Source organism: Mustelus asterias, chromosome 3 (genome assembly GCF_964213995.1).
Source record: "Mustelus asterias chromosome 3, sMusAst1.hap1.1, whole genome shotgun sequence".
NCBI classification, from domain to species: domain Eukaryota; kingdom Metazoa; phylum Chordata; class Chondrichthyes; order Carcharhiniformes; family Triakidae; genus Mustelus; species Mustelus asterias.
In genome coordinates, this window is record NC_135803.1 from 91,982,038 (window position 1) to 92,009,735 (window position 27,698).

Below are 27,698 nucleotides of genomic sequence, written 5' to 3' on the forward strand. Positions count from 1 at the left end.
ACTGATCTGCATATACACCAGATTGATGGTCATCTCAAAATCTCCACAAGTGCAGACTGTACCATGATATTTCATGACCTGCACTATTGGTGTGGCCCAGTCACTCATAATAACAGGTTCCAAAACAACAGTTCAACAAGTTGCTCTAACTCCGATTAAACCTTCAGATGATTTGTATATGGTGACACTCACCTTGAGGCTTTTTGGTTAACTATTTGGATTAATTTTGAGTTTCACTTGTACTCCTTCCATTGAGCCAAGTGTATCTTCGAATACACTCCTATCTGTTCAGGATGTACTGTAGTTCTGCCTTGATGTCGACCAATCGGTTTACAGTGCTCCAGTCCAGCTTGATCTTCTCCAATCAAGATCGTCCAAAGAGAGTTGGGAAGTTTGCTCGGACCATTTGCTCCTCCGTTTGTCCACTCAGCTTCACCTTGACAGTGTAGCTGTAACACTACATTCTGCACTCTCTCGTTTCCTTCTCTATGAACGGTATGCTTTGTCTGTATAGCATGCAAAAATCAATACTTTTCACCATGTTAATGCATGTGACAATCAAATCAAACAATGTTATAGCCTTTCAAAGGTACAATTTCTTCCATATATGTTCTTAAGATCACATTTGCTGCTTTAGTTTCTGTTGATATTTGGTCATCAGACTCCTGGAACTCCTTTTCCTGACTGCTGTCATTCTCGTCAGCCGTGTTATAAATTGTGTGCGCCCAGGTTCTTTTTCTGTTCGCTCTGTTTGGGGAACTCTGATCCCTTCCAACAAGTTCTTACGTATGGCCAACTTTGCCACAATTCTTGCACTTGCTCCAATAGTAAGTCACTGAATGACCCTTTCTAGTATATCGGTGGCATGCCTGTGGCTGGGTATGCTTCCTCTAGGTGGCGCCATACTATGGACTCCTGTGCCAGTTCCCAATTGTGAAGCCACTCGAGCTGCAAGCTCCATCGAAACGGCAATTTCCGGAGCTGTTCTTAATCTTCAAGTGTGCTCAGAGAGCAAGTGCCGCTGGATTGCTTCATTTCTTAACCCACAGATCAAATGAGTGTCATCTAATAGTTAGCCAAACTCAATATTCGGCGAGGCGCCTTAAGGTGGCTACAAATTGAGATATTCTCAAATTGGTTTCTTTGATGCAAACTGAACCATTTCGCAAACCAAAGGCTTTGGCGGGTATTGTTCCTCAAGGACTTTCACCAATTTCTCGGGGGGGTTTTGGTATCTGGCTTCTCTGACTTGACCAAACTGTGGAATAAGTTAAAGGTTTGACTTCCAATGGTGCTGAGAAAGATCGGGACCTCGAGTTCTGATGGGATTTTATTTGCCTGTACATAATACTGGAACTTCTGTGCATAGGAACGCCAATGTTCAATTTCCTCTTCAAAAGAGCTTATGACCCCAAAACGGCCTGTCATTTTCCTTGCAGGCTCGGGGTAGCTACACAGCACTCTTCTCAGTGGGTGTCCCTTTCTTTGCTAACTCGATAGCTGGAGAAGTTGACTAGATTTCCAGGAGTTAGACACGCTATGGTGATTGCAGGCTGAGCTTTCTTCTTCTCTCTTGCTATGTCTTGCTTGTAGATACGCAGAGGGACCTGGGTGTGCAAGTCCACAGGTCCTTGAAGGTGACGCCACAGGTGAGAAGGTAGTGAATAAGGCATATGGCATGCTTGCCTTTATAGGACGGGGCATAGAGTATAACAGTTGGGGTCTGATGTTGCAGTTGTATAGAACGTTGGTTCGGCCGCATTTGGAATACTGCGCCCAGTTCTGGTCGCCACACTACCAGAAGGACGTGGAGGCTTTAGAGAGAGTGCAGATGAGGTTTACCAGGATGTTGCCTGGTACAGAAGGGCTTTGTTGTGAGGCGAGATTGGGTAAACTGGGGTTGTTCTCACTGGAAAGACGGAGGATGAGGGGTGACCTAATAGAGGTGTATAAAATTATGAAAGGCATAGATAGGGTGAACGGTGGGAAGCTTTTTCCCAGGTCGGTGGTGACGTTCACGAGGGGTCATAGGTTCAAGGTGAGGGGGGGGAGGTTTAACACGGATATCAGAAGGACTTATTTTACACAGAGGGTGGTGGGGGCCTGGAATGCGCTGCCAGGCAAGGTGGTGGAAGCGGACACACTGGGAACGTTTAAGACTTATCTAGATCGCCACATGAACGGAGTGGGAATGGAGGGATACAAAAGAATGGTCTAGTTTGGACCAGGGAGCGGCGCGGGCTTGGAGGGCCGAAGGGCCAGTTCCTGTGCTGTATTGTTCTTTGTTCTTTGTTTGTCTGAGTTCTGTATTCTTTTTGCCCCTCCCCAACCATGTGCTTGGACACTGCTGACAACAGCCAACTTGCTTTGTTTGCTGGTAGGAAGTCGTGATTTTATTTAAGCTCGCCCTTGTCACTTACCACCAACCTGTTTTCTGCAAGAGTTGGTCCCTGTTGCGGATCTTCCCTGGGTTTCTTGCCGTTACTTTTAGAGAAAATAAATCTGTTTGCCGCCTTCTGTGTTTCAGTTTTCATTTGACTCCGCTCGTCATCAGCTTAGTTATTGTGTTGCATGTGGCTGGGGGGGTGCAGAAGTTGGTTTAGTTCAGGAGGCCCATGCAAGTTTTACTATAAACAGCACGCAGGTTTATTTTAGGTGTGCACTGTACCAGCTCCAAGCCCATTGAACGGCAGCCCATGGAGACCCGGATGATGTCACAATGATCACATGACCACCCCCTTAAAGAGGCCATACCCCACACAGTAATTCCCCAAATACACAATACATTCTACCATTTAAAATATTACCATCATGAATTCCTGTATTCAAATTTATACTGCACTGACACCCAACCATTAATGCAATGGAACTCAAGTTGTTTCATTTATTCATATATATATAAATGATTTGGAGGAAAATGTAACTGGATTGATTAGTAAATTTGTGGACGACACAAAGGTTGGTGGATTTGCGGATAGCGGTGAGGACCATCAGAGGATGCAGCAGGATATAGATCAGTTGGAGACTTCATAGAATCCCTACAGTACAGAAGGAGGCCATTCGGCCCATCGAGTCTGCACCGACCACAATCCCACCCAGGCCCTACCCCCACATATTTTACCCGCTAATCCCTCTAACCTACGCATCTCAGGACTCTAAGGGGCAATTTTTAACCTGGCCAATCAACCTAACCCGCACATCTTTGGACTGTGGGAGGAAACCGGAGCACCCGGAGGAAACCCACGCAGACACGAGGAGAATGTGCAAACTCCACACAGACAGTGACCCGAGCCGGGAATCGAACCTGGGACCCTGGAGCTGTGAAGCAGCAGTGGTAACCACTGTGCTACCGTGCCGCCCAAGGGCGGCTACCGTGCCGCCCTTGGGCGGAGAGATGGCAGATGGAGTTTAATCTGGGCAAATGTGAGGTAATACATTTTGGAAGGTCTAATACAGATGAGAAATATACAATAAATGGCAGAACCCTTGGGAGTATTGATAGGCAAAGGGATCTGGGTGTACAGGTACACAGGTCACTGAAAGTGGCAATGCAGGTGGAGAAGATAGTCAAGAAGGCATATGGCATGTTTGCCTTCATCAGCTGGGGTATTGAGTTTAAAAATTGGCAAGTCATATTGCAACTTTATAGAACCTTAGTTAGGCCACACTTGGAATATAGTGTTCAATTCTGGTCGCCACACTACCAGAAGGATGTGGAGGCTTTGGAGAGGGTACAGAAAAGATTTACCAGGATGTTGCCTGGTATGGAGGGCATTAGCTATGAGGAGAGGTTGGAGAAACTTGGTTTGTTCTCACTGGAACGATGGAGGTTGAGAGGAGACCTGATAGAAGTCTACAAGATTATGAGAGGCATGGACAGAGTGGATAGTCAGAAGCTTATTCCCAGGGTGGAAGAGTCAATTACTGGGGGGCATAGGTTTAAGGTGCGAGGAGCAAGGTTTAAAGGAGATGTACGAGGCAGATTTTTTATACAGAGTAGTGGGTGCCTGGAACTCGTTGCCGGGGGAGGTAGTGGAAGCGGATACGGTAGTGACCTTTAAGGTGCATCTTGACAAGTACATGAATAGGATGGGAATAGAGGGATATGGTCCCCGGAAGGGTAGGGGGTTTTAGTTGGGCAGCATGGCCGGTGCAGGCTTGGAGGGCCAAAGGGCCTGTTCCTGTGCTGTAATTTTCTTTGTTTGTTCTTTGTTCTTTTGTCCGAGTCGTCCAAGAAATAGCTCTCAACTATATTTTCATTAAAATAGCCTTGCAGCAACATCAGTGGGAATGGGGATCGGTTTGAAATCAAGACTGCATGGGAAACTTTGTTCCTCCGTGCCCCGCATCTTACACTCTCACTCAAGCCCACATCACACACACCACATTTTCTCTCCTCCTCTGAAGATGAAGTTGTACTTCCACCCATCATTCCAGTGCCTCACCAAACCCATCTATGAAGCCAGGCAGGATTAGTAGACAATACTACTTGCTGTTGATCACCCCAGTGTTGTACTCAGTTTGCAATCTTGGGTTAATTATCCACAGAGCAAGCAGGAGGATGAGAAAGTGTGTAAAATGTCACTGCACAAGTACCAGACTGAATTCAAGGTGTGGATGCCCAGATGAGAATTCAATTTACAATTATTGCTTAGAAGGGGAGGCATTGATTCAGGATGGCAGTATTCTGAGAGAATGGAGAGGCAAATGCTGCAGGAACCTTTCAATATTGAACTTATAAAAACAAGATTTCATTCAATGCTGACATTCCAGCAGCTGGGGATATCTTTGCTTTTTTCCAATTTGCACCTGTATGTCAGGTAGACCAAGTAGGATGATCCATCTTGTCACAAGGATTGAATTTTAAATATGACTTACTATTGACAGTTCTGTCAGGAATTGGAATCCAAATAAATGACAAAAAGCAGGTCACTGGAAAGATATTTAACATTTTTCTTCCCCTCCCCGCAAACTACTAGATTTGCAAAGTTATTCCTAAAGGTGTTGCAACCCCTGGTTTTCAGTAGAGTGAGAGTGATGCCACTTGAAGATCAAGAGCACATCCATTGTAGCATGTAGAAAACAGCTGCACAGGGGATCACAGGAAAGAGTAGAAATGTTGTCGTATGGAATTCAGTAGTTAGGTAGATAAGCAACCATCTTTGCAACCACCGACAGGAATCTTGCATGTTGTGTTGCCTTCTAGTGCCGGGTTAAAGATCATCACCTGGATGGGGACAGAATATTTTGTGGGGGTAAGGGAGCAGACAAGATGTTGTGGTTCATGTTGGAACCAGCAAATGGTATGTTAGCCTTTGTAACAAAGGGATTGAATTCGGAGTAAAGAAGTCTTGCTGAAATTGTACAGGGCCTTGGTGAGACAATAGTAACAGGGAGGTGGAGAAGCAGATAGGGAAACAGATCCTGGAGAGATGCAGTAATAGCAGAGTTGTTGTGATGGGAGACTTTAATTTCCCAAACATAGATTGGAATATCCCTAGGGCAAGGGGATTGGATGGGGAGGAGTTTGTTAGGTGTGTTCAGGAGGGTTTCCTAACACAGCATGTGGACAAGCCTACAAGAGGAGAGGCTGTACTTGATCTGATACTGACCAATGAGCCTGGACAGGTGTCAGATATCTCAGTGGGAGAGCATCTTGGGGATAGCGATCATAACTCTATCTCCTTTATGCTTGCATTGGAAAAAGAGAGGATCAGGCAAGCTGGGAAAGCGTTTATAAGAACATAAGAACATAAGAAATAGGAACAGGAGTAGGCCATCTGGCCCTTCGAGCCTGCCCCGCCATTCAACAAGATCATGGCTGATCTGAAGCGAATCAGTTCCACTTACCCGCCTGGAGTTCCCCTTACCCACTTACCCGTCTGGATTCCCCTTACCCGTTTATATGGAGTAAGGGGAAATATGAAGACATAAAGCAGCAAATTAGAGGAGTAAATTGGAAGGAGGTATTCTCGGGGAAATGTACTGAAGAGAGGTGGCAGTTTTTCAAGGAATGTCTGTCTAGAGTTCTACAGGACAACGTTCCGAGCAGACAGGGAGGAGTTGGTGGGTTAAAGGAACCGTGGTGCATGAAAGCTGTGCGGGACCTAGTCGAGAAGAAAAGGAAAACATACAAAAGGTTCAGAGAGCTTGGTGAAGATAGGGATCTAGATGAGTATATGGCTTGTCGGAAGGGCCTAAAGAAGGAAATTAGGAGAGCCAGAAGGGGTCACGAGAAGGCCTTGGCAGATAGGATTAAGGAAAACCCTAAGACGTTCTATAAATATGTGAAGAGTAAAAGGATGAGACGTGAAGGAATAGGGCCTATAAAAGCTGAAGGCGGGAAAGTCTGTACAGAACCAGTAGAAATGGCAGAGGTGCTTAATGAGTATTTTGCCTCGGTTTTCACAGAGGAGAAGGACCTGGGTGGATGTACTGTGGGCTTGCGGTGGACTGAAAAGATTGAGTATGTGGACTTTAACAAAGAGGTTGTGCTGGAATCTTTGAATGGCATCAAGATAGATAAGTCGCCGGGTCCGGATGGGATGTACCCCAGGTTTCTGTGGGAGGCGAGGGAAGAGATTGCAGAGCCTCTGGCGATGATCTTTGCGTCGTCGATGGAGACGGGAGAGGTGCCGGAGGATTGGAGGATTGCGGATGTGGTTCCTATTTTCAAGAAGGGGAATAGGGATAGCCCAGGAAATTACCGACCAGTGAATCTAACCTCAGTGGTTGGTAAGCTGATGGAGAAGATCCTGAGGGACAAGATTTATGAGCATTTAGAGAGGTTTAGTACGCTCAAGAATACTCAGCATGGCTTTGTCAAAGGCAGATCGTGCCTTACGAGCCTGGTGGAGTTCTTCGAAAATGTGACTAAACACATTGACGAAGGGAAGGTGGTAGATGTGGTTTATATGGATTTTAGCAAGGCGTTCGATAAGGTCCCCCATACAAGGCTTCTAGAAAAAGTGAGAGGGCATGGGATCCAAGGGGTTGCTGCCAGGTGGATCCAGAACTGGCTTGCCCAAAGGAGGCAGAGAGTGGGTATAGATGGGTCTTTTTCTAAATGGAGCTCGGTCACCAGTGATGTGCCCCAGGGATCTGTTCTGGGACCCTTGCTGTTTGTCATTTTTATAAATGACCTGGATGAGGAAGTGGAGGGATGGATTGGTAAGTTTGCCGACGACACAAAGGTTGGTGTGGTTGTGGATAGTCTGGAGGGATGTCAGAAGTAACAGAGGGACATAGATAGGATGCAAGGCTGGGCGGAGAAGTGGCAGATGGACTTCAACCCAGATAAATGTGTAGTGGTCCATTTTGGCGGGTCAAATGGGATGAAGGAGTACAATATGAAGGGAAAAACTCTTAGTACGGTAGAGGATCAGAAGGACCTTGGGGTCCGGGTCCACAGGACTCTAAAATCGGCCCCGCAGGTGGAGGAGGTGGTTAAGAAGGCGTATGGTGTGCTGGCTTTATCAATCGAGGGATTGAGTTTAGGAGTCCGGGGATAATGATCAGCTATATAAGACCCTCGTCAGACCCCACTTGGAGTACTGTGCTCAGTTCTGGTCGCCTCATTACAGGAAGGATGTGGAAAAGATTGAAAGGGTGCAGAGGCGATTTACAAGGATGTTGCCTGGATTGAGTGGCATGCCTTATGAGGATAGGCTGAGGGAGCTCGGTCTTTTCTCCTTGGAGAGACGTAGGATGAGAGGAGACCCAATAGAGGTATATAAGATGTTGAGAGGCATAGATCGGGTGGACTCTCAGAGGCTTTTTCCCAGGGTGGAAATGTCTGCTACGAGAGGACACAGGTTTAAGGTGCTGAGGGGTAGGTACAGGGGAAATGTTAGGGGGAAGTTTTTCACACAGAGGGTGGTGGGCGAGTGGAATCGGCTGCCGTCAGTGGTGCTGGAGGCAAACTCAATAGGGTCTTTTAAGAGACTCCTGGATGAGTACATGGGACTTAATGGGATGGAGGGTTATAGGTCGGCCTAAAAGGTAGGGATATGTTCGGCACAACTTGTGAGGCCGAAGGGCCTGTTTTGTGCTGTAGTTTTTCTATGTTTCTATGAGACCACATCTGGAGTATTATGACAGTTTGGTTTCCTTACATAAGGAATGATAGTTACTTGGAGATAGTGTAATAAAGGTTCGTTAGACTGCTTCCTGGATGACGAGATTGTCCAGTAAGGAGAAATTGAGTAGACTATGCCTATATAGGCAAAGAAACATAGAAAATAGAAGTAGGAGTAGGCTATTTGGCCTTTTGAGCCATTCATTATGATCATAGCTGATCATCTAACTCAATAACCTTTTCCCGCTTCTCCCCATATCTTTTGATCCCTTTAGCCCCAAGAGCTAAAGGGATCTTGAAAGCATACAATTTAATGGCCCCAACTGCTTTCTGAGGTAGAGAATTCCACAGGCTCACCACTCTGGGTAAAGAAATTTCTCCTCATCTCAGTCCTAAAATATTTACCTGTGACCCCTAGTCCTAAACTCTCCCGCCATCGGGAGCATCCTTCCTGCATTTACCCTGTCTAGTCCTGTTATAATTTTATAGGTTTCGATGCGACCGCCTCCCCCCTCCTTCATTCTTTTAAATTCCAGTGAATATAATCCTAACCAACTCAATCTCTCCTCGTACGTCAGTCCCGTCATCCCAGGAGTCAGTCTGGTAAACCTTCGCTGCACTCCCTCTACAGCAAGGACATCCTTCCTCAGATAAGGAACTGCCCACAATACTACAGGTGTGGCCTCACCAAGGCCCTATATAATTGCAGCAGGACATCCCTGCTCCTGCACTCAAACCCTCTCGCTATGAAGGCCAACATACCATTTGCTGCCTTTACCGTCTGCTGCACCTGCATGCTTACTTCCAGCAACTGGTGTATGAGGGCACCCGGGTCGTGTTACACATTCCCCTTTCCCAATCTACAGCCATCCAGATAATCTGCCTTCCTGTTTTTGCTACCAAAATGGGTAACCTCACATATATTGCCCTGCATTTGCCCACTCACTCAACGGGCGGTATTTTACTCATCTCGAAACCGTAAAATCTCGCCTGAGGTCAACTGACTTTTCCATTGTCTGCCCCTCGCCCGCTCCGATTCCCGTGGAGGGTGGGGCAGTGAAATTCCAGCCAACTTGTCCAAATCACACTGAGGCATCTCTGCATCCTTCTCACAGCTCAACCTTCCACCCAGGTTTGTGTCGTTGGCAAATTTGGAAATATTACATTTTGCTTCCTCATCTAAGTCATCAATATACATCGTAAGTAGCTGAGGTTCTGGCACTGATCCCTGTGGTACCCCACTAGTCTTTGCCTGCCATTTGGAAAAAGATCTGCTTATTTCCTGTTCTTTGTTTCCTGTCTGCCAACCAGTTTTCTATCCATCTCAATGCACCACCCTCAGTCCCATGTGCTTTAATGAAGCATATAACATTCTTCAGGGAAATGATAAGTTAAATGCTGGGAGGATATTTCTCCAAACTGGGTAGTGTAGAACTAATGGCGATTTCCCTCATCCCGCCGTACTAATTTTTAGCGCGATGGAAAGGGAGAATTGCGTGTTGGCTGATTCGCGGGATTTCCGCGAGCGTTCACGCCGCGATTGCGCCTCCCAGGCCTGGAATTCCGGCGCGTCTGCGCGGCACCGGAAATTGGCTGGGCTAATGTTTAAATAGCCTATAAATCACAATTTAAATGTAATTAGCAGGTTTGGGACTGAATTCTCTGTGCCCGCTAGCATCTCCCACCCCGCCAGGAATATTTCACTCCAGCGGAGTTCAGACTATTCTCCACTTCCGGGAAACTAGCGGCCTGACCCTATTGGAGTGAAGGGTGGGGGGGCATCGTGGCCCGCGGCAGAGGGTAGAACCATGGTAGTGCCAACCTGTGCCCTCTGGCACTGCCCAAGGGGCTAAGTGCCCATGCCCAGGGGGCACCTTGGCACTGCCCATCGGGCATGGGGCAGTGCCAAGGGTCAGCCTAGGGGGCAATCTGTGGGGGTGGAAGGTCCCGCTGCCACTCTGCATGGGGATCGGGGCTAGAGGGAGGCCAGTGATCAGGGCGGCCTTTGGGTGGGGGTTGGGGGGAGGGGGGGCTGGGCTGGGCTGGGCTGGAAATTGGGCACACCAGGACAGGAGGGGGGTCCGGGCTGGACAAGGGGCTGCAATCGGGCCATGAGCGGGGGCTGGGTCGAGGGGTGGCACTGCAAGGGATACAGGCTGACCAATGATCGAGCTGGCCAGCAAAGTGCAGGCTGACAGCTCGTGGCCACTGCGCGTGCGCGCAGTTCTGGAACTGTCAGCCTCTGGCGTGAATAGGCCCCGTCCCCCAAGCTTTTAATATTCCCAATTGTGACCTCTGCATTACACAGAATGTGGGAGATTCTTGTCTGAAGTTGCACTGAAAAAACCAGCGTGATTTACACCAGTTTTCCTGTGAATTCGACACTTAGGCCACGATTCTCCCAAAACCTTTCTATGTTTTTTTTATTTCATCGGATGTGGGTGTCTCTGGCAAGGCCAGCATTTGTTGCCCATCCTTAATTGCCCTTGAACTGAGTAGCTTGCTGGGCCATTTCAGAGGGCAGTTAAGAGTCAACCATATTGCTGTGGGTCTGGAGTCACATGTAGGCTATACCAGCTAAGGATAGAAAATTAAGCCCTAATTAGACATTTGTGAACCAGATGGGGTTTTAAGACGATCACTGATGCTGGCTTTCAATTCTCAGTGATAGAAGCCATAGACCCATACAGTGCAGAAGGAGACCATTCAGCCCATCAATCAGCACCGACTCTCCAAAAGAGCATCTTACCCAGGCCCATCCCCCACCCTATTCCCGTAACCACCTCTCAATTACGATGGCTAATCTACCTAACCTACACATTCTTGGATACAAAGGGGCAATTTAGCCTGGCCAGTCCATCCAACCTGCACATCTTTGAACTAGTCACTGCCTGCAACTTGGGGGAAAAAACCTGTTTATTCCTACTCTTTGTTTCCTGTCTGCCAACGGATTTTCTATTCATCTTGGACATTCTAGATGTTATTAATTGGATTATTTATGGGATTCAATTTCTGCCAGTTGCCATGGTAGGATTTGAACCCATGTCTTGAGAGTGTTCAAATAAAAGCAAAATATGCAGATGCTGGAAATCTGAAATAAAAACAAAAAGTGCTGGATAAACTCAGCAGGTCTGACAGCATCTGTGGGGACAGAAGCGCGGTTAATGTTTCAAGTCCATATGACCCTTCTCCAGAATTGAAAAGGGAGAGAAATGCACTTGCAGAGGGGTATGGGGCAGAATGGAAAGTAAGTGATAGGTCAGAGTTAAGGAGAGATTGATGAAGATGTCATGAACATGAGACAGAGGGGCTGTTAATGCAGCCATTTGGGACTGAAGTGTGTTAATAATGGCAAAGGTAAGAGAGCATAGGAAAACAGAGGTCAGTGCTCAGTGGGAGTAAAACTAAACAAGGGGCCATGGCCTTGGTGGGGGAAGGGCAGGTTGTGTGGGGACAAGCCAGGGGACCCGAATAACAATTTTTTTTAAAAAAAGGAGTAATCAGGGTGGAGGGGAAAGTTCACAATCTAAAGTTGTTGAACTCTGTGTCCAAGGTTGTAGTGTGCTTAATCAGAAGGTGAGGTGTCGTTCTTCCAGTTTTTGTTGGACATCACTGGAGTATTGCAGCAGGCCAAGGGTGAATGATCCCAGCAACCAGTCCCTAACCACTCCCCCATCCTTGTTTTCAAATCTCACCATGGCATCACCCTTTCCTTTCTCTGTACTCTCCTCCATTCCATCCTTGATATCTGTCCTCCCCTAATTCTAGTCCCACTTTTAATCACTCTACCATTAGTGGCTGTGCTTTCAGTTGCTCTGGGTCTAAAATAGCTTCCAATTGTCTCTCCTCTTTACTTTGCTTGCCTCCTTTCAGACTCCTTAAAATCCACCTCTTTGACCTAGCTTTTTTGCCATCTTGCCTCGTATCTCCTTATGTGGGTTCATTATAATGTTGCTGTGAAGCACCTTTGGATGTTTCATTATGTTAAAGGCGCTATTTAATTAAAGTTGTTCTGCTTATCCTATCATAATGTCAAGTTCTTAGCCTTGTTCACTTTGCAACCATGTCTGTCTAATAGTTTTCATATCCAATTAATCTATCTTGTTACAAATGCTAATGCATTCAGATAAACAACCTTTAATTTTGTCTTTTGACCATGTTTCCCTACTCTAACTCCATTTGTTGGTTCACCCTTATGTTTGTGTTCCTTATCCCGTCCTGTCACACTATGTTTATCATTTCCCATATCAGTACCTGCACTACTCCCTCATCCTTTCTTTATAACTTTCTAAATCTCCCCTCAGTTGAATCGTCCCCACCCCCGCAGGTATGAGTTTTAGCAGTGAGCTTGGAGGGTTATTAGACAGATGTGACAGGTTATTAGACTATGAAAGAGATCAAAGTCTAGCCCAATCCTGCACCTTCTTGACAACTACAAATACGCCTTTCCATAGTTCTGCTTTTTTTCCCACTTCAAGTATCTAAATGGATACAAAATTGGCTTCTGAGGGTGGTTGTAGAGGGTTGTTTTTCAAACTGAAGGCCTGTGACCAGCAATGTGCCTCAGGGATCAGTGCTGGGTCCACTGTTATTTGTCATTTATATCAATGATTTGGATGAGAATATAGGAAGCATGGTTAATAAGTTTGCAGGTGACACCAAGATTGGTGGCATAGTGGACAGTGAAGAAAGTTATCTCTGATTGCAACGGGATCTTGATCAATTGGTTCAGTGGGTTGACGTATGGCAGATAGAGTTCAATTTAGACAAATGCGAGGTGATGCATTTTGGTAGATTGAACCAGGGCAAGACTTACTCAGTTAATGGTAGGGCGTTGAGGAGAGTTACAGAACAAAGCGATCTAGGGGTACATGTTCATTGCTCCTTGAAAGTGGAGTCACAGGTGGACAGAGTGGTGAAGGCATTCAGCATGCTTGGTTTCATTGGTCAGAACATTGAATATGTCTTAGGATGTCTTGTTGAAGTTGTATAAGACATTGGTAAGGCCACACTTGGAATACTGTGTACAGTTCTGGTCACTCTATTATTGAAAGGATATTATTAAACTAGAAAGAGTGCAGAAAAGATTTACTAGGATGCTGCCGGGACTTGATGGTTTGAGTTATAAGGAGAGGCTTGATAGACTGGGACTTTTTTCTCTGGAGTGCAGAAGGCTTATGGTGATCTTATAGAGGTCTATAAAATAATGAGGGACATAGATCAGCTAGATAATATATTTTCCCAAAGGTAGGGGAGTCTAAAACTAGAGGGCATAGGTTTAAGGTGAGAGGGGAGAGATACAAAAGTGTCCAGAGGGGCAATTTTTTCACACACAGGGTGGTGAGTGTCTGGAACTAGCTGCCAGAGGTAGTAGTGGAGACGGGTACACTTTTGTCTTTTAAAAAACGTTTAGACAGTTACATGGGTAGGGTATAGAGGGATATGGGCCAAATGCGGGCAATTGGGATTAGCTTAGGGGTTTTAAAAAAAAAGGCAGCATGGACAGGTTGGGCTGAAGGGCCTGTTTCCATGTTGTAAACCTCTATGACTCTTAAGTATTTATCCAGTTGCCTTTTGAAAGCAGCTCTCCAAACGAGCATCATGATTTAGTGCCATTCCCCTGCTTTTTCCTCGTACCCCTGCACATTGTTTCTATTCAAGTGATCATCTAATATTCTGTTGAATGCCTCAATTGAACCTGACTCCTCCACACTTCCAGGCAGTGCATCCCAGACCCCAACCACTCACTGTGTGGAAAAGTTTCTTTCTCACACCATGTTTGCTTCTTTTGCAAATCACTCTAAATCTGTGCCCTCTTATTCTTGATCCTTTTACGAGTGGAAACTGTTTCTCCCTGTCTACTCTGTCCACCCCCTTCATGATTTAGAAATTATGAGCACACGCACTGTGAGAGGGTGCAGGGCTGGGATGGGGGGAGGAATGGGTGTCAGGAGCATGAGCACTTGAGAGAGAGTAGGGGGAAAAACGTGAGAGAGAGAGACAATGTCTGTACTGAAAGAGGCACATGCTGCAAGCATATAAGGTGAGAGGCTAGAACTGGGGATACAGTTTAAAAATAAAGGGTCTCCCATTTAAGATGGAGTTGAGGAAATTTTATCTCTTGAGAGTTGTGAATCTTTGGAACTCTGTTCCCTAGAGAGTGGTGGAAGCAGTCCAATGAGTATTTTTAAAGGAAAGTGATAACTTTTGACTCCCTTGTTAGTCAAGAATATATCGGAGTAGGAGGAGTATGGAGTTAAGACCACAATCACATCAGCCATTACTTTATGGAATCGCCAAGCAGGCACGAGCAGCCTCGACTCATCCTCTGAAAGAATGAGTTCCAATCCCACCACAGCAGTTGAATTAGAATGCTCATTTCTTTAGTGATAATGATGAACCTATCTGGTTTACTAATGTCCTTCAGGGGAGGAAATCTGTCGTAATTACCTGGTGTTAGGTCTGTATGTGACTCTGCTGTCATTACCCACCCTGGCCTGCATGTGACTTTATACCCACAGCAATGTGGTTGATTCTTAATTGCCTTCTAAAGCAAGCCACTCAGTTCAAGGGCAATTAGGGATGGGCAAGTAGTGCTGGCCTTGCTCATACCACGTGAATGAATGAAAAAAAAATTTGAGGAGTATTTTGAAGGGAAGAACTGAAATTGAGATGACAAAGTGTAAATGTTTGGGGAGACAGTTCCGGAGAGTAGGATTTAGATTGCTGGAAGCTCTGTCCTCGAAAGAAATATGCGCAGTAGAGTCGATGTGTGGCTAGGATGAATTGCTGAAGAATGGCACAATGGTTGGTGTGGTGAAAGAATATGGTTTCGGTTGGTGATGAGATAGGGTATTTGAAATCCAGCACGATTAAATGGGCCACGCTATGTGGGTTAGCCTGATGTAGGATCTGTTTACTTCTTCAGAATAAACTTGAGCATGACTGGTCTGAAGTAAATACTCCTTTATTTAAGCGTCTTTTATAAGCATTTTAAAGAAAGTGAAATAAGGATTACTTGAGAGAGAGAGCAACCAAAAGCCAGCACTGGATCGAACAACTCAAAACATAGTCTGGATTGAACTAACTAAACATCGATCTGCGTCTACAATATAACTGAAAACTTGTATTATTAAAATGCTGGATACAAGCAATCTCCAGCTGCAACAACTGGCTTCTGTGGCCCTGAAAGCTGCTTATGCGCAAGCTTGTTTACCTTGCGTTGTACCTTCAGAGAATGCAGCTCAGATTCTAGGCTGGACCCAGAATTCCAAGCTGATGTGGCAAAAGAGCTTAAAGCATAGCACAATTAGTTACATTAGGCAGAAATACCTTAAAATGAAGCCTTTTAACTAGTCAAACCATACAGAGGATCCCACACCTGAGCAAGGAGTGGACGATGAGGATGGCTTTGGGAAAAAGGGGAAGATTACGAAGTTTTTGCCAGGAGACACATTATGGGCTGTATTACTGTGCTACATGCATTGCTGTGGTCAGGAGTGCAATGATTCTCTGAGCATGTTTTTAACAATTATAACCTATCTTGCTTATTACTGACAAACTAACTTGGTTGCATGGGTTGTTTTCAACTGTGTCTGCAGATGGTGGGTGTGTCGGATGATGTCCATGAATATGCAGTGGCACTGAAGGACACTGAAGATAAGATTGCAAGATGTCCTACTAAGGTAAGAGAATTGGCACTTTGGGGAAGTGAAGTGAGTCTGTGACAAAGACACAGATAGCATTTGATAAATGAGAAAAAACAAATACTTAATTCGTTACTCTGACTCTAGATGCAGATCCATAGACACTGGTTAGTCTTGACTCTTGCTCGAGAGATCATTATTCAGACCTGTGTCATGATAGTAGATCCTGGTAGACTATTGACTGTGAAAGGCAATCTGAATCATTATTACAAAGTAGCACAAACACGAGCTGTTTGGCCCATCAGGTCTATGCTAATGTTTACGAGCCTCCTTCAGCTACTCTTCATTTAAGCCCATCGACATATGTTTCTATTCTTTTGTTCATCTATTCTTATTTAGTTACCCCTTCCATGCCTCTTTACTATTCACCTCAGGTACTCTTTGTGGTAGTGAATTACACATTATAACCATTTCCTGAGTAAACTCCTGTGCATTATAAATTGTTCCCTTTGAGATTTGGTATTCTTGCGATTCTGTCCTGATGAGTGCAAGACAAAAAGCTTTGACAGCATGTCTCTTTATGATCAACCAGGAAACTCCAGCTTCAAAGTTGTGCCTTTATTCCTTTCAGAGGAAGGATATTCTGGATGAATTGACAAAGAGTCAGAAAGTCTTCTCTGCGAAGCTGAATCACCTGAGTCGCCGGCTGGCGTGGATCAATGCCACCATTTACTCCAAGGTAAAGTGGACCACAGTGCTGGGAATATTGATGTGAAGACACCCACCCACCTTCACTAGGAACTTGGAGCTTGGAAAACTAGCCTGTGGAGTTGGTCAGAGTGAAGCCACCTATGTGATAGCTTTCTGAAAACATTGCTCAGTTGTCTAAAGTTTATACTGAAATGTTGAGATTAAACAAAGGAGAGCCAAGGTTAGACAACGGAGAGCCAGTGGATGTTATCTACTTGGATTTGCAGAAGGCCTTTGACAAGAGGTTGTTGAGTAAGATAAGAGCCCATGATGTTAGAGGCAAGTTACTAGCATAGATAGAGGATTGGCTGACTGGCAAAAGGCAGAGAGTGGGGATAAAAGGTTCCTTTTCAGGATGGCAGCCGGTGACCAATGGATTCTGTAGGGATCAGTGTTGGGACCACAACTTTTCACTTTATACTTCAGTGATCTAGATAAAGGAACTGAGTTTGCAGATGATACAAAGATAGGTGGAGGGACATGTAGTATTGAGGAGGCGGGGAGGCTGCAGAAGGACTTGGACAGGTTAGGAGAAAGGGCATAGAAGTGACAGATGGAATGCAATGTGGAAAAGAGTGGTTATGCATTTTGATAGGAAGAAATTAAAACCAGTTCCAGGGCCTTGTAAGTTGTGCCTATAAAAACAGAGGCCTCAGAGTGCTGCTCTGCCTGCACGGTGAGTGCTGCCTGACTGAGAGGAGTGCTTTTGGAGTTAGGTGAAACAGGCAATAGAGGCTACAAGCGAGAGCGCTGATTGGTAAGTCTTATTTTTTCTCTTGGCATTGTAGTTGTTGTAAACTACTATAGTATTTCTGTGGTTTATAGTTTGAAAAGGTTATACTCAGTAGCAACAAGGAGCAGGAAAGAAGGGCCCTAGAAAATTGTATATATCTGAAACTAAACATCTTTTAAAAATTTAATTTAAATGGGTAAGACATGGCAGGAGAGCTCCAAGCCGTGGTTTGTTCCTCTTGCTTTATGTGGCAGGCTGGGGACAGTTCCAGTCCCTTGGGTCAGCATGTGTGCTGGAAGTGTCACCAGCTACAGCTCCTGGAAGCTCGAGTTTCAGAGCTGGAGCGACGGTTGGAGACACTATGGAACATGCGCGAATGGGAGAGTAGAGTGGATAGCACGTATAGAGAGTTGGTCACACCGCAGGCTCAGACTCCGCAAGCAGGAAGAGAATGGGTGACCACCAGACAGAGCAAGAGAGATAGGCAGGTAGTGCAGGAACCTCCTGTGACCATTCCCCTGCAGAACAGATATAGCGCTTTGGATACTGTTGAGAGGAATGACCTCTCTGGGGAAAGCAGCAGCAGCCAAACTCGTTGCACCACGGTTGGTTCTGCTGCAGAGGGGAGGGGTAAAAAGTGTGCCAGTGCAATAGTTATAGGTGATTCAATTGCAAGGGGAATAGACATGCATTTCTGTGGCAGCAAACGGGACTCCAGGATGGTACGTTGCCTCCCTGGTGCTAGGGTCAAGGATGTCTCGGAGCGGCTGCAGGACATTCTGAAGGGGGAGGGCGAGCAGCCAGTGATCGTGGTACACATTGGTACAAATGACATAGGTTAAAAAAAGGGATGAGGTCCTAAAAGCAGAATACAGGGAGCTAGGAAGAAAGTTAAGAAATTGGACCTCAAAGGTAGTGATCTCAGAATTACTACCGGTGCCACATGCTAGTCAGAGTAGAAATGAGAGGATATATCGGCTAAATACGTGGCTGAAGAGATGGTGTCAGGGAGAGGGTTTCAGATTACTGGGGGAGGTGGGACCATACAAATTGGACGGGTTACACCTGGGCAGGACTGGGACTGATGTCCTAGGGGGAGTGTTTGCTAGAGTGGTTGGGGAGGGTTTAAACTAATATGCCAGGGGGATGGGAACCTATGTAAGGAGTCCAAGAAGGAGGGAGCAAGGACAAAATGTGGGGAGAAGGTTCCAACTACATCAAAAATCAGGAAAAAAGTTAAAAGGAAGGAGAACTCAGGAGATATTATTAATGGGAGTGTTAGAATTCAAAAAGAAGGTACAAAAACTAGCATAAGGGCACTTTATCTGAATGCTCGTAGCATTCGAAATGAGGTAAATGAGATGACAGCACAAATCATTGCGAACGAGTCTGATTTGGTGGCCATTACAGAGACATGGTTGCAGGATGGTCACTACTGGGAGTTGAATATCCAGGGCTATCAAACTGTTCGGAGGGACTGACAGGAAGGTGGTGTAGCTCTGATATTTAAGGATGACATCAGGGCGGTAGTGAGAGATGATATCGGTTCTTTGGAAAAAAAGGTCGAATCCATTTGGGTAGAAATTAGAAATAGTAAGGAGAAAAAGTCACTGATAGGCGCAGTCTATAGGCCACCAAATAATGACATCATGGTGGGGCGAGAAATAAACAAAGAAATAACTGATGCATGTAAAAATGGTACAGCAATTATCATGGGGGATTTTAATCTATATATCAATTGGTCAAACCAGGTCGGTCAAGGCAGCCTTGAGGAGGAGTTCATAGAATGTATCCGCGATAGCTTCCTTGAACAGTATAGATAGAAACATAGAAACATAGAAACCCTACAGTGCAGAAGGAGGCCATTCGGCCCATCGAGTCTGCACCGACCACAATCCCACCCAGGCCCCACCCCCACACATTTTACCCGCTAATCCCTCTAACCTACACATCCTAGGACTCTAAGGGGCAATTTTTTTTTTTTTAACCTGGCCAATCAACCTAACCCGCACATCTTTGGACTGTGGGAGGAAACCGGAGCACCCGGAGGAAACCCACACAGACACGAGGAGAATGTGCAAACTCCACACAGACAGTGACCCGAGCCGGGAATCGAACCCAGGACCCTGGAGCTGTGAAGCAGCAGTGCTAACCGCTGTGCTACCGTGCCGCCCTTGTAATGTAATGTAATGGAACCAACAAGGGAGCAAGCTATCCTAGATCTGGTCCTGTGTAATGAGACGGGAATAATTCATGATCTTGCCGTTAGGGATCCTCTTGGAAGAAGCAATCACAGTATGGTTGAATTTAAAATACAGATGGAGCGTGAGAAGGTAAAATCCAATACCAGTGTCTTGTGCTTAAACAAAGGAGACTATAAAGGGATGAGGGAGGAGTTAGCTAAGGTAGACTGGGAGCAAAAACTTTATGGTGGGACAATTGCGGAACAGTGGAGGACTTTCAAAGTGATTTTTCACAGTGCTCAGCAAAAGTATATACCAGTGATAAGGCAGGAATGTAGAAAAAGAGATAATCAGCCATGGATATCTAAGGAAATAAAGGAGGGCATCAAATTGAAAGAAAATGCATACAAAGTGGCAAAGAATAGTGGGAACCTAGAGGATTGGGAAATCTTTAAAGGTTAGCAGAAAGCCACGAAAAAAGCAATGAAGAAAAGTAAGATGAAATGTGAGAGTAAATTAGCTCAGAATATAAAAACAGATAGCAAAGGTTTCTGCAAATATATAAAACGAAAAAGAGTGGCGAAAGTAAACATTGGTCCTTTAGAGGATGAGAAGAGGGATATAATAACTGGAAACGAGAAAATGGCTCAGGCATTTAACAGGTATTTTGTGTTGGTCTTCACAGTGGAAGACACAAATAACATGCCAAAAATTGATGGCAGGTGAGAACCTAGAAACTATCATTATCACGAAAGAGGTAGTGTTGGACAAGTTAATGGGGCTAAAGGTAGACAAGTCTCCTAGTCCTGATGGAATGCATCCCAGGGTACTAAAAGAGATGGTGGGAGAAATAGCAAATGCACTAGTGGTAATTTACCAAAATTTGCTGGACTCTGGGGTTGGTTCACCAAAGTGGAAAGCAGCAAATGTGACGCCACTGTTTAAAAAAGGAGGTAGACAAAAGGCAGGTAACTATAGGCCGCTTGGCTTAACTTCTGTAGTAGGGAAAATGCTTGAATCTATCATCAAGGAAGAAATAGCGAGACATCTGGATATAAATTGTCCCATTGGTAAGCATGGGTTCATGAAGAGCAGGTCATGTTTGACTAATTTGGTGGAATTCTTTGAGAACATTACATGTGCAGTGGACAATGGGGAACCTGTGGATGTGGTGTATCTGGATTTCCAGAAGGCATTTGACAAGGTGCCGCACCAAAGACTGCTGCATAAGCTAAAGGTGAACACAGTAACAAGTTTAACAACACCAGGTTAAAGTCCAACTGGTTTATTTGGTAGCAAAAGCCACACAAGCTTTCGGAGCTCCAAGCCCCTTCTTCAGGTGAGTGGGAATTCTGTTCACAAACAGGGCATATAAAGACACAGACTCAATTTACATGAATAATGGTTGGAATGCGAATATTTACAGCTAATCAAGCCTTTAAGATACAAACAACGTGAGTGGAGAGAGCATCAAGACAGGCTAAAAAGATGTGTATTGTCTCCAGACAAGACAGCCAGTGAAACTCTGCAGGTCCGGGCAACTGTGGGGGTTACAAATAGTAACCCAATATCCCGGTTGAGGCCGTCCACATGTGTGCGGAATTTGGCTATCAGTTTCTGCTCAGCGACTCTGCGCCGTCGTGTGTCGCGAAGGCCGCCTTGGAGAACGCTTACCCGAATATCAGAGGCCGAATGCCCGTGACCGCTGAAGTGCTCCCCAACAGGAAGAGAACAGTCTTGCCTGGTGATTGTCGAGTGGTGTTCATTCATCCGTTGTCGCAGCGTCTGCATGGTTTCCCCAATGTACCATGCCTCGGGACATCCTTTCCTGCAGCGTATCAGGTAGACAACGTTGGCCGAGTTGCGAGAGTATGTACCGTGTACCTGGTGGATGGTGTTGTCACGTGAGATGATGGCATCTGTGTCGATGATCCGGCACGTCTTGCAGAGGTTGCTGTGGCAGGGTTGTGTGGTGTCGTGGTCACTGTTCTCCTGAAGGCTGGGTAGTTTGCTGCGGACAATGGTCTGTTTGAGGTTGCGCGGTTGTTTGAAGGCAAGAAGTGGGGGTGTGGGGATGGCCTTGGCGAGATGTTCGTCTTCATCAATGACATGTTGAAGGCTCCGGAGGAGATGCCGTAGCTTCTCCGCTCCGGGGAAGTACTGGACGACGAAGGGTACTCTGTCCACTGTGTCCCGTGTTTGTCTTCTGAGGAGGTCGGTGCGGTTTTTCACTGTGGCGCATTGGAACTGTTGATCAATGAGTCGAGCGCTATATCCTGTTCTTATGAGGGCATCTTTCAGCGTCTGGGGGTGTCTGTTGCGATCCTCCTCATCCGAGCAGATCCTGTGTATACGGAGGGCTTGTCCGTAGGGGATGGCTTCTTTAACGTGTTTAGGGTGGAAGCTGGAGAAGTGGAGCATCGTGAGGTTATCCGTGGGCTTGTGGTACAGTGAGGTGCTGAGGTGACCGTGAAGTGGAGCATCGTGAGGTTATCCGTGGGCTTACGGTACAGTGAGGTGCTGAGGTGTTTGTGAACAGAATTCCCACTCACCTGAAGAAGGGGCTTGGAGCTCCGAAAGCTTGTGTGGCTTTTGCTATCAAATAAACCTGTTGGACTTTAACCTGGTGTTGTTAAACTTCTTACTGTGTTTACCCTAGTCCAATGCTGGCATCTCCACATTAAGATAAAGGTGCACAGTGATACGGGTAATGTATTAGCATGGATAGAGGATTGGTTAACTAACAGAAAGCAAAGAGTGGGGGTAAATGGGTGTTTTTCTCGTTGGCCATCAGTGACTAGTGGTGTGCCTCAGGGATCAGTGTTGGGACCGCAATTGTTTACGATTTACATAGATGATTTGGAGTTGGGGACCAAGTGTAGTGTGTCAAAATTCGCAGATGACACTAAGATGGGTGGCAGAGCAAAGTGTGCAGAGGATGCTGAAAATCTGCAAAGGGATATAGATAGTCTAAGTGAGTGGGTGAGGGTCTGGCAGATGGAGTACAATGTTGGTAAATGTGAGGTCATCCATTTTGGGAGGAATAACAGCAAAAAGGACTATTATTTAAATGGTAAAAAATTGCAGCATGCTGCTGTGTAAAGGGACCTGGGTGTCCTTGTGCAGGAATCTCAAGGAGTTGGTTTGTAGGTGCAGCAGGTAATTAAGAAGGCAAATAGAATTTTGTCCTTCATTGCTAGAGGGGTAGAGTTTAAAAACAGCAAGGTTATGTTGCAGCTGTATAGGGTGCTGGTGAGGCCGCACCTGGAGTACTGTGTACAGTTTTGGTCTCCTTACTTGAGAAAGGATATACTGGCACTAGAGGGGATGCAGAGGAGATTCACTAGGTTGATTCCGGAGTTGAGAGGGTTGGCTTATGAGGAGAGACTGAGTAGACTGGGGCTATACTCATTGGAATTCAGAAGAATGAGCGGAGATCTTATAGAAACATATAAGATTATGAAGGGAATAGATAAGATGGAAGCAGGGAAGTTGTTTCCACTGGCGGGTGAAACTAGAACTAGGGGGCATAGCCTCAAAATAAGGGGAAGCAGATTTAGGACCGAGTTGAGGAGGAACTTCTTCACACAAAGGGTTGTGAATTTGTGGAATTCCGTGCCCAGTGAAGTAGTTGAGGCTACTTCATTGAATGTTTTTAAGGCAAGGATAGATCAATTTTTAAACAGTAAAGGAATTAAGGGTTATGGTGAGCGGGCGGGTAAGTGGATCTGAGTCCACAAAAAGATCAGCCATGATCTTATTGAATGGCGGAGCAGGGCTCGAGGGGCCAGATGGCCTACTCCTGCTCCTAGTTCTTATGTTCTTATGAATAGAGGTGTAGATTATTTTCTGAATGGGGAAAGAATTCAGAAATTGGAAGTGCAAAGGGACTCAGGAGTCCTAGTTCAGGATTCTCTTAAGTTTAACTTGCATGTTGAGTTGATAGGAAGGCAAATGCAATGTTAGCATTTATTTTGAGAGGACCAGAATATAAATGCAGGGATGTACTGCTGAGGCTTTATGAGGCTCTGGTCAGACCACATTTGGAATATTGTGAGCAATTTTGGGCCCCGTATCTAGAGGGATATGCTGACCCTGGAGTGGGTCTAGAGGAGGCTCACGAAAATGATCTCAGGAATGAAAAACTTGACATATGCGGAGTGTTTGAGGACTCTGGGTCTGTACTCGATGGAGTTTAGAAGGATGAGGGGGGTGGGGGAGATCTCATTGAAACTTACAGAATACTGAAAGGCCTGGATAGAGTGGATGTGGGGAAGATGTTTCCATTAGTAGGAGACACAAGGATCTCGGAACTGAGGGCACAGCCTCAGAATAAAATCTTTAGAATAACCCTTGAGATAAGGAGGAATTGCTTCAGCCAGAGAGTGGTGAATCTGGAATTCATTGCCACAGAAGGTTGCGGAGGCCAGGTCATTGAGTGCATTTAAGACAAAGATAGATAGGTGCTTGATTGGTAAAGGGATCAAAAGTTACAAGGAAAGGGCAAGAGAATGGGGTTGAGAAACGTATCAGCCATGATTGAATGGCAGAGCAGACTCAATGGGCCAAATGGCCTAATTCCGCTCCTATGTCTTATGGTCTTGTGTATAGTTTATACTGAAATTTGCACACTTGAGATCTTTCTCATCAACACAGGATCAATATTATAACGTGGTCAGACAATGATCCCAGTCCATCAATCATTTCAGTTTAATAACTTGGGGAAGACCTTGTTTTTTTGCCCCTGGATGATTTGCCTCTCTTCAATTACACTCCTATGGGAGGTTAAATCTTTTGTGGATGTTTGGTTAGCATAAGTTATATGTGCTCAAACATTAGCGGCTTTATGTTTAGCTGTCTGGGTGTTAAGTTCTGAAGTTCCTTTCCTGAATGTCTCTACCTCTCTCCTACTTTAAGATGCTTTTCAAAACCAACCTCTTTGACCAAGTGTTTGGTCAATTGTCCTAATATTTCCTATGTGACTCGGTGTCGGGTGCCGTGTATAAATTAAGCAAGGTAAGCCTAGGGCAAAAGCTCGGTGATTCTGTTTTTCCCAGAGGCTAGTTGCCTTTGCTCCTGATGAAGTAAAACTTGTTCTTGTTTCAGGAGAAGATGTTGGACATCTACTGGCTGTTGCAGGTGTGCATACGAGTAATCGAACACAGTGACCAGACAAAGACGCTGTTTGCTTTCATGCCAGAGTTCTACATGAACGTCGCCATGAACAGCTACAGTGCTCTGAAGAATTACTTCAGCCCAGTCAACAGCATGGACGAGCTGCCTGGTAAGTGCAGGGAATGTGGGTCAGTGATCAACAAGCCTTGTGCTGTGACTTGGAAAGAATTTTTTGCCTCTGGACAATTTGCCTGCTGTTAATAACACTCCTGTTGGAGATTAAATCTTTTGTGGATGTTTGGTTAGCATAAGTCATATGTGCTCAAATATTAGTGGCTTTATGTTCAACTGTCTGTGCATTAAGTTCTGAAGCTCCTTGCTTGAATGTCTCTACCTCTCCTACTTCAAGGTGCTTTTCAAAACCAACCTCTTTGACCAAGTGTTTGGTCAATTGACCTAATATCTCCTATGTGACTCAGTATCAGATGATGTTTGATAATGTTCCTGTGGAATGCCTTTGGAACTTTCGCTACAATAAAGGAATTGCATATATTAAGTTATTGTTGGAAGGAACAAGCTCATTGAGCTAAGTGCCCTTTTCTGTTGAGAACTTTGAGAAGTTTTGAGATTTTGTCTAAATCTCAATCCTGTCTCACTTGGTTAACACCCACCCGTACCTCATTCCCCACCCCCCCATTCCGAACAAATATCCTGGCTTCAATCAGAATGATGAGTAGGGCTGGTCCAAATGAATCAGAATGTTATGGAGAGTCTCAATCAGATCAGTCACTTGTTCTGTAGCTTGATGTTTGTTGGAGCTATGCATAATTGCTAAAATTCATAATGTGATTTAAGATTTAAAAAATGAATGAGGAAATATATTTATTTGTTATCATATGTTGAGGACAGTTGTGAATGGTTTCAGAGGTTGATAACATTAGTTATTGATTATTTTTATAATGAACTTAATATTCTCCTGTGCAGCATCTCTGAAATTGTATTTGGAATATGACACAAGCGATTTTCATAAAATGATTACAGCACAGGAGGCTGTTATTTGGCCCCTTGAATTCTTGGCAATTCTATACATTCAGATAGTTCCATTCTCCAAATCTCTCCCTGCAGCCTTGCAATGTTTTTCTCGTCAGGTGCTTATCCAAATCCCCTTTGAAAGGTGTCACTGACCGTGCCTCCGCCGCAGTCACATGCAGTGCATTCCAGATCCTAACCACAAACTGTATGCAAAACTTTTTCCACATGTCACTTGACCTTATATCAGTGTCCTCATTTCCTGATATTCCTGCCAGTGGGAACAAATTCTCCCTATCTACTTTGTCTAGACTCCTCATGATTTTGAATTTTTTTTCAGATTCGTTTTTGGGGATTTGGGCATCGTTGGCTAGGCCAGCATTTATTGCCCATCCCTAATTGCCCTTGAGAAGGTGGTGGTCTTTATTCTTTTGTGGGATGTGGGCATCACTGGCAAGGCCACCATTTGTTGCCAATCCCTAATTGCGCTTGAACGGAGTGCCATTCTAAGAGTCAACCACATTGTTGTGGATCCGGAGTCACATGTAGACCAGACCAGGCGAGGACAGCAGATTTCTTCCCCTAAAGGGCATTCATGAACCAGATGGGTTTTGACAATGGTTTCATTCTCATCATCAGACTTTAATTCCAGATTTTTATTGAATTCAAATTTCAACAACTGCCATGGTGAGATTCGAACCTGGGTCCCCAGAGCAGACCCTGGGTTTTTGAATTACTAGTCCAGTGACAATATCACTATGTCACTGCCTCTCCTGAATGTGAGCTGCCTTCATGTGGTGTAGGTACATCCACAGTGCTGTTTGGGAGGGAGTCTCAGGATTTTAACCCAATGACCAGTGAAGGAAATAGGTTACATTTTCAAGTTAGGATGGTGAATGGCTTGCTAGGGAACTTTCCCATGTGTCTGCTGCCCTTGTTCTTCCAGATAGTAGCGATTGCAGATTTGGAGGGTGCTGCCGAAGGAGCCTTTGTGAGCTCCTGCAGTGCATTTTGAAGATGGTACACACGGCTGCTACACTTTGTTGGTGTTGTGCCAATCAAATTGGCTGCTTTATCCTAGATAGTGTTCAGCTTCCTGAGGGTTGTTCCATCACACTCCTGACTTGTGCCTTGTAAATTGTGAGCAGGCTTTGAGGAGTCAGGAGGTGTGTCATTCGCCACAGGATTCCTAGCCTTTGACCTGCTCTTGTAGCCACAATATTTATATGCCTAGTCTAAATCCGTTTCTAGTCAATGGTAACCTCCAGAATGTTGATAGTGGGGGATTCGGCCATGATAATGCCATTGAATGTCAAGGGGCTGTAGTTCGATTTGCTCTTGTTTGAGATGGTCATTGCCTGGCACTTGTGTGGCACAAATGTTACTTGTCACTTGCCATCCCAAGCCTGGAAATTGTCTTGCTGGGTTTGGACACTGATTGCATCAGTATCTGAGGAGTCGTGAATGATAGTGAACATTGTACAATCATCAGCGAACATCCCCACTTCTGACCTTATGATGGAAGGAAGGCCATTGATGAAGCAGCTGAAAATGGTTGGGCCTAGGACATTGCACTGAGAATTTCCTGTAGTAACGTCCCGCAACTGAGATGATTGACCACCAGCAACCACAACTCTCTTCCTTTGTGCCAGGTCTGATTCTACCCAGCAGAGAGTTTTTCACCCGATTAGAATTGACTCCAGTTTTGCTCGGGCTCTTTAATGCTACATTTGATCAGATACTGTCTTGATGTCAAGGGCAGTCACTCTTACTTCACCTCTGGAGTCTAGCTCACTTGTCCATATTTGAACCAAGACTGTAATGAGGAACTGAGTAGCCTTGGTGGAACCCAAACTGACTGTCAGTGAGCGGATTATTGATAAGCAAATGCTGCTTTCTGGCACTGCTGTTGACCCCTTCCATCACTTTACTGTTGATCAATGGTTTCATGAAAAGTTAACATTAACATTGTTGAACTAATTTTCTTGAGCTCTTTGAAGGAATAACACCGGCTATGGATAAAGAAGAGCCTGTAGACATACTTTACTTAGATTTCCAGAAAGCATTTGATAAGGTGCCTCATCATTTGTGGCAAAAAATAAAATCTCTTGGTGCAGGGGGTAACATATTGGCTTGGATTAAAGATTGGCTGACTGGTAGAAAAC

At 45.2% G+C, this 27,698-nt stretch overlaps 1 protein-coding gene across 4 annotated transcripts in view; it reads left to right on the plus strand.

Moving 5' to 3' along the window:
• rnf123 (ring finger protein 123) overlaps positions 1–27,698 on the plus strand; it is a 406,183-nt gene that overhangs the window by 124,248 nt on the left and 254,237 nt on the right. For 2 of the 4 annotated variants that reach the window (XM_078209329.1, XM_078209330.1), the window contains exons 25-27: positions 15,679–15,762; positions 16,316–16,462; positions 24,496–24,673. In XM_078209329.1, the coding sequence (XP_078065455.1) occupies positions 15,679–15,762; positions 16,316–16,462; positions 24,496–24,673 (409 nt within the window). The remainder of the gene's footprint in view (positions 1–15,678; positions 15,763–16,315; positions 16,463–24,495; positions 24,674–27,698) is intronic. The other 2 variants (XM_078209331.1, XM_078209332.1) reach the window with 1 other exon arrangement.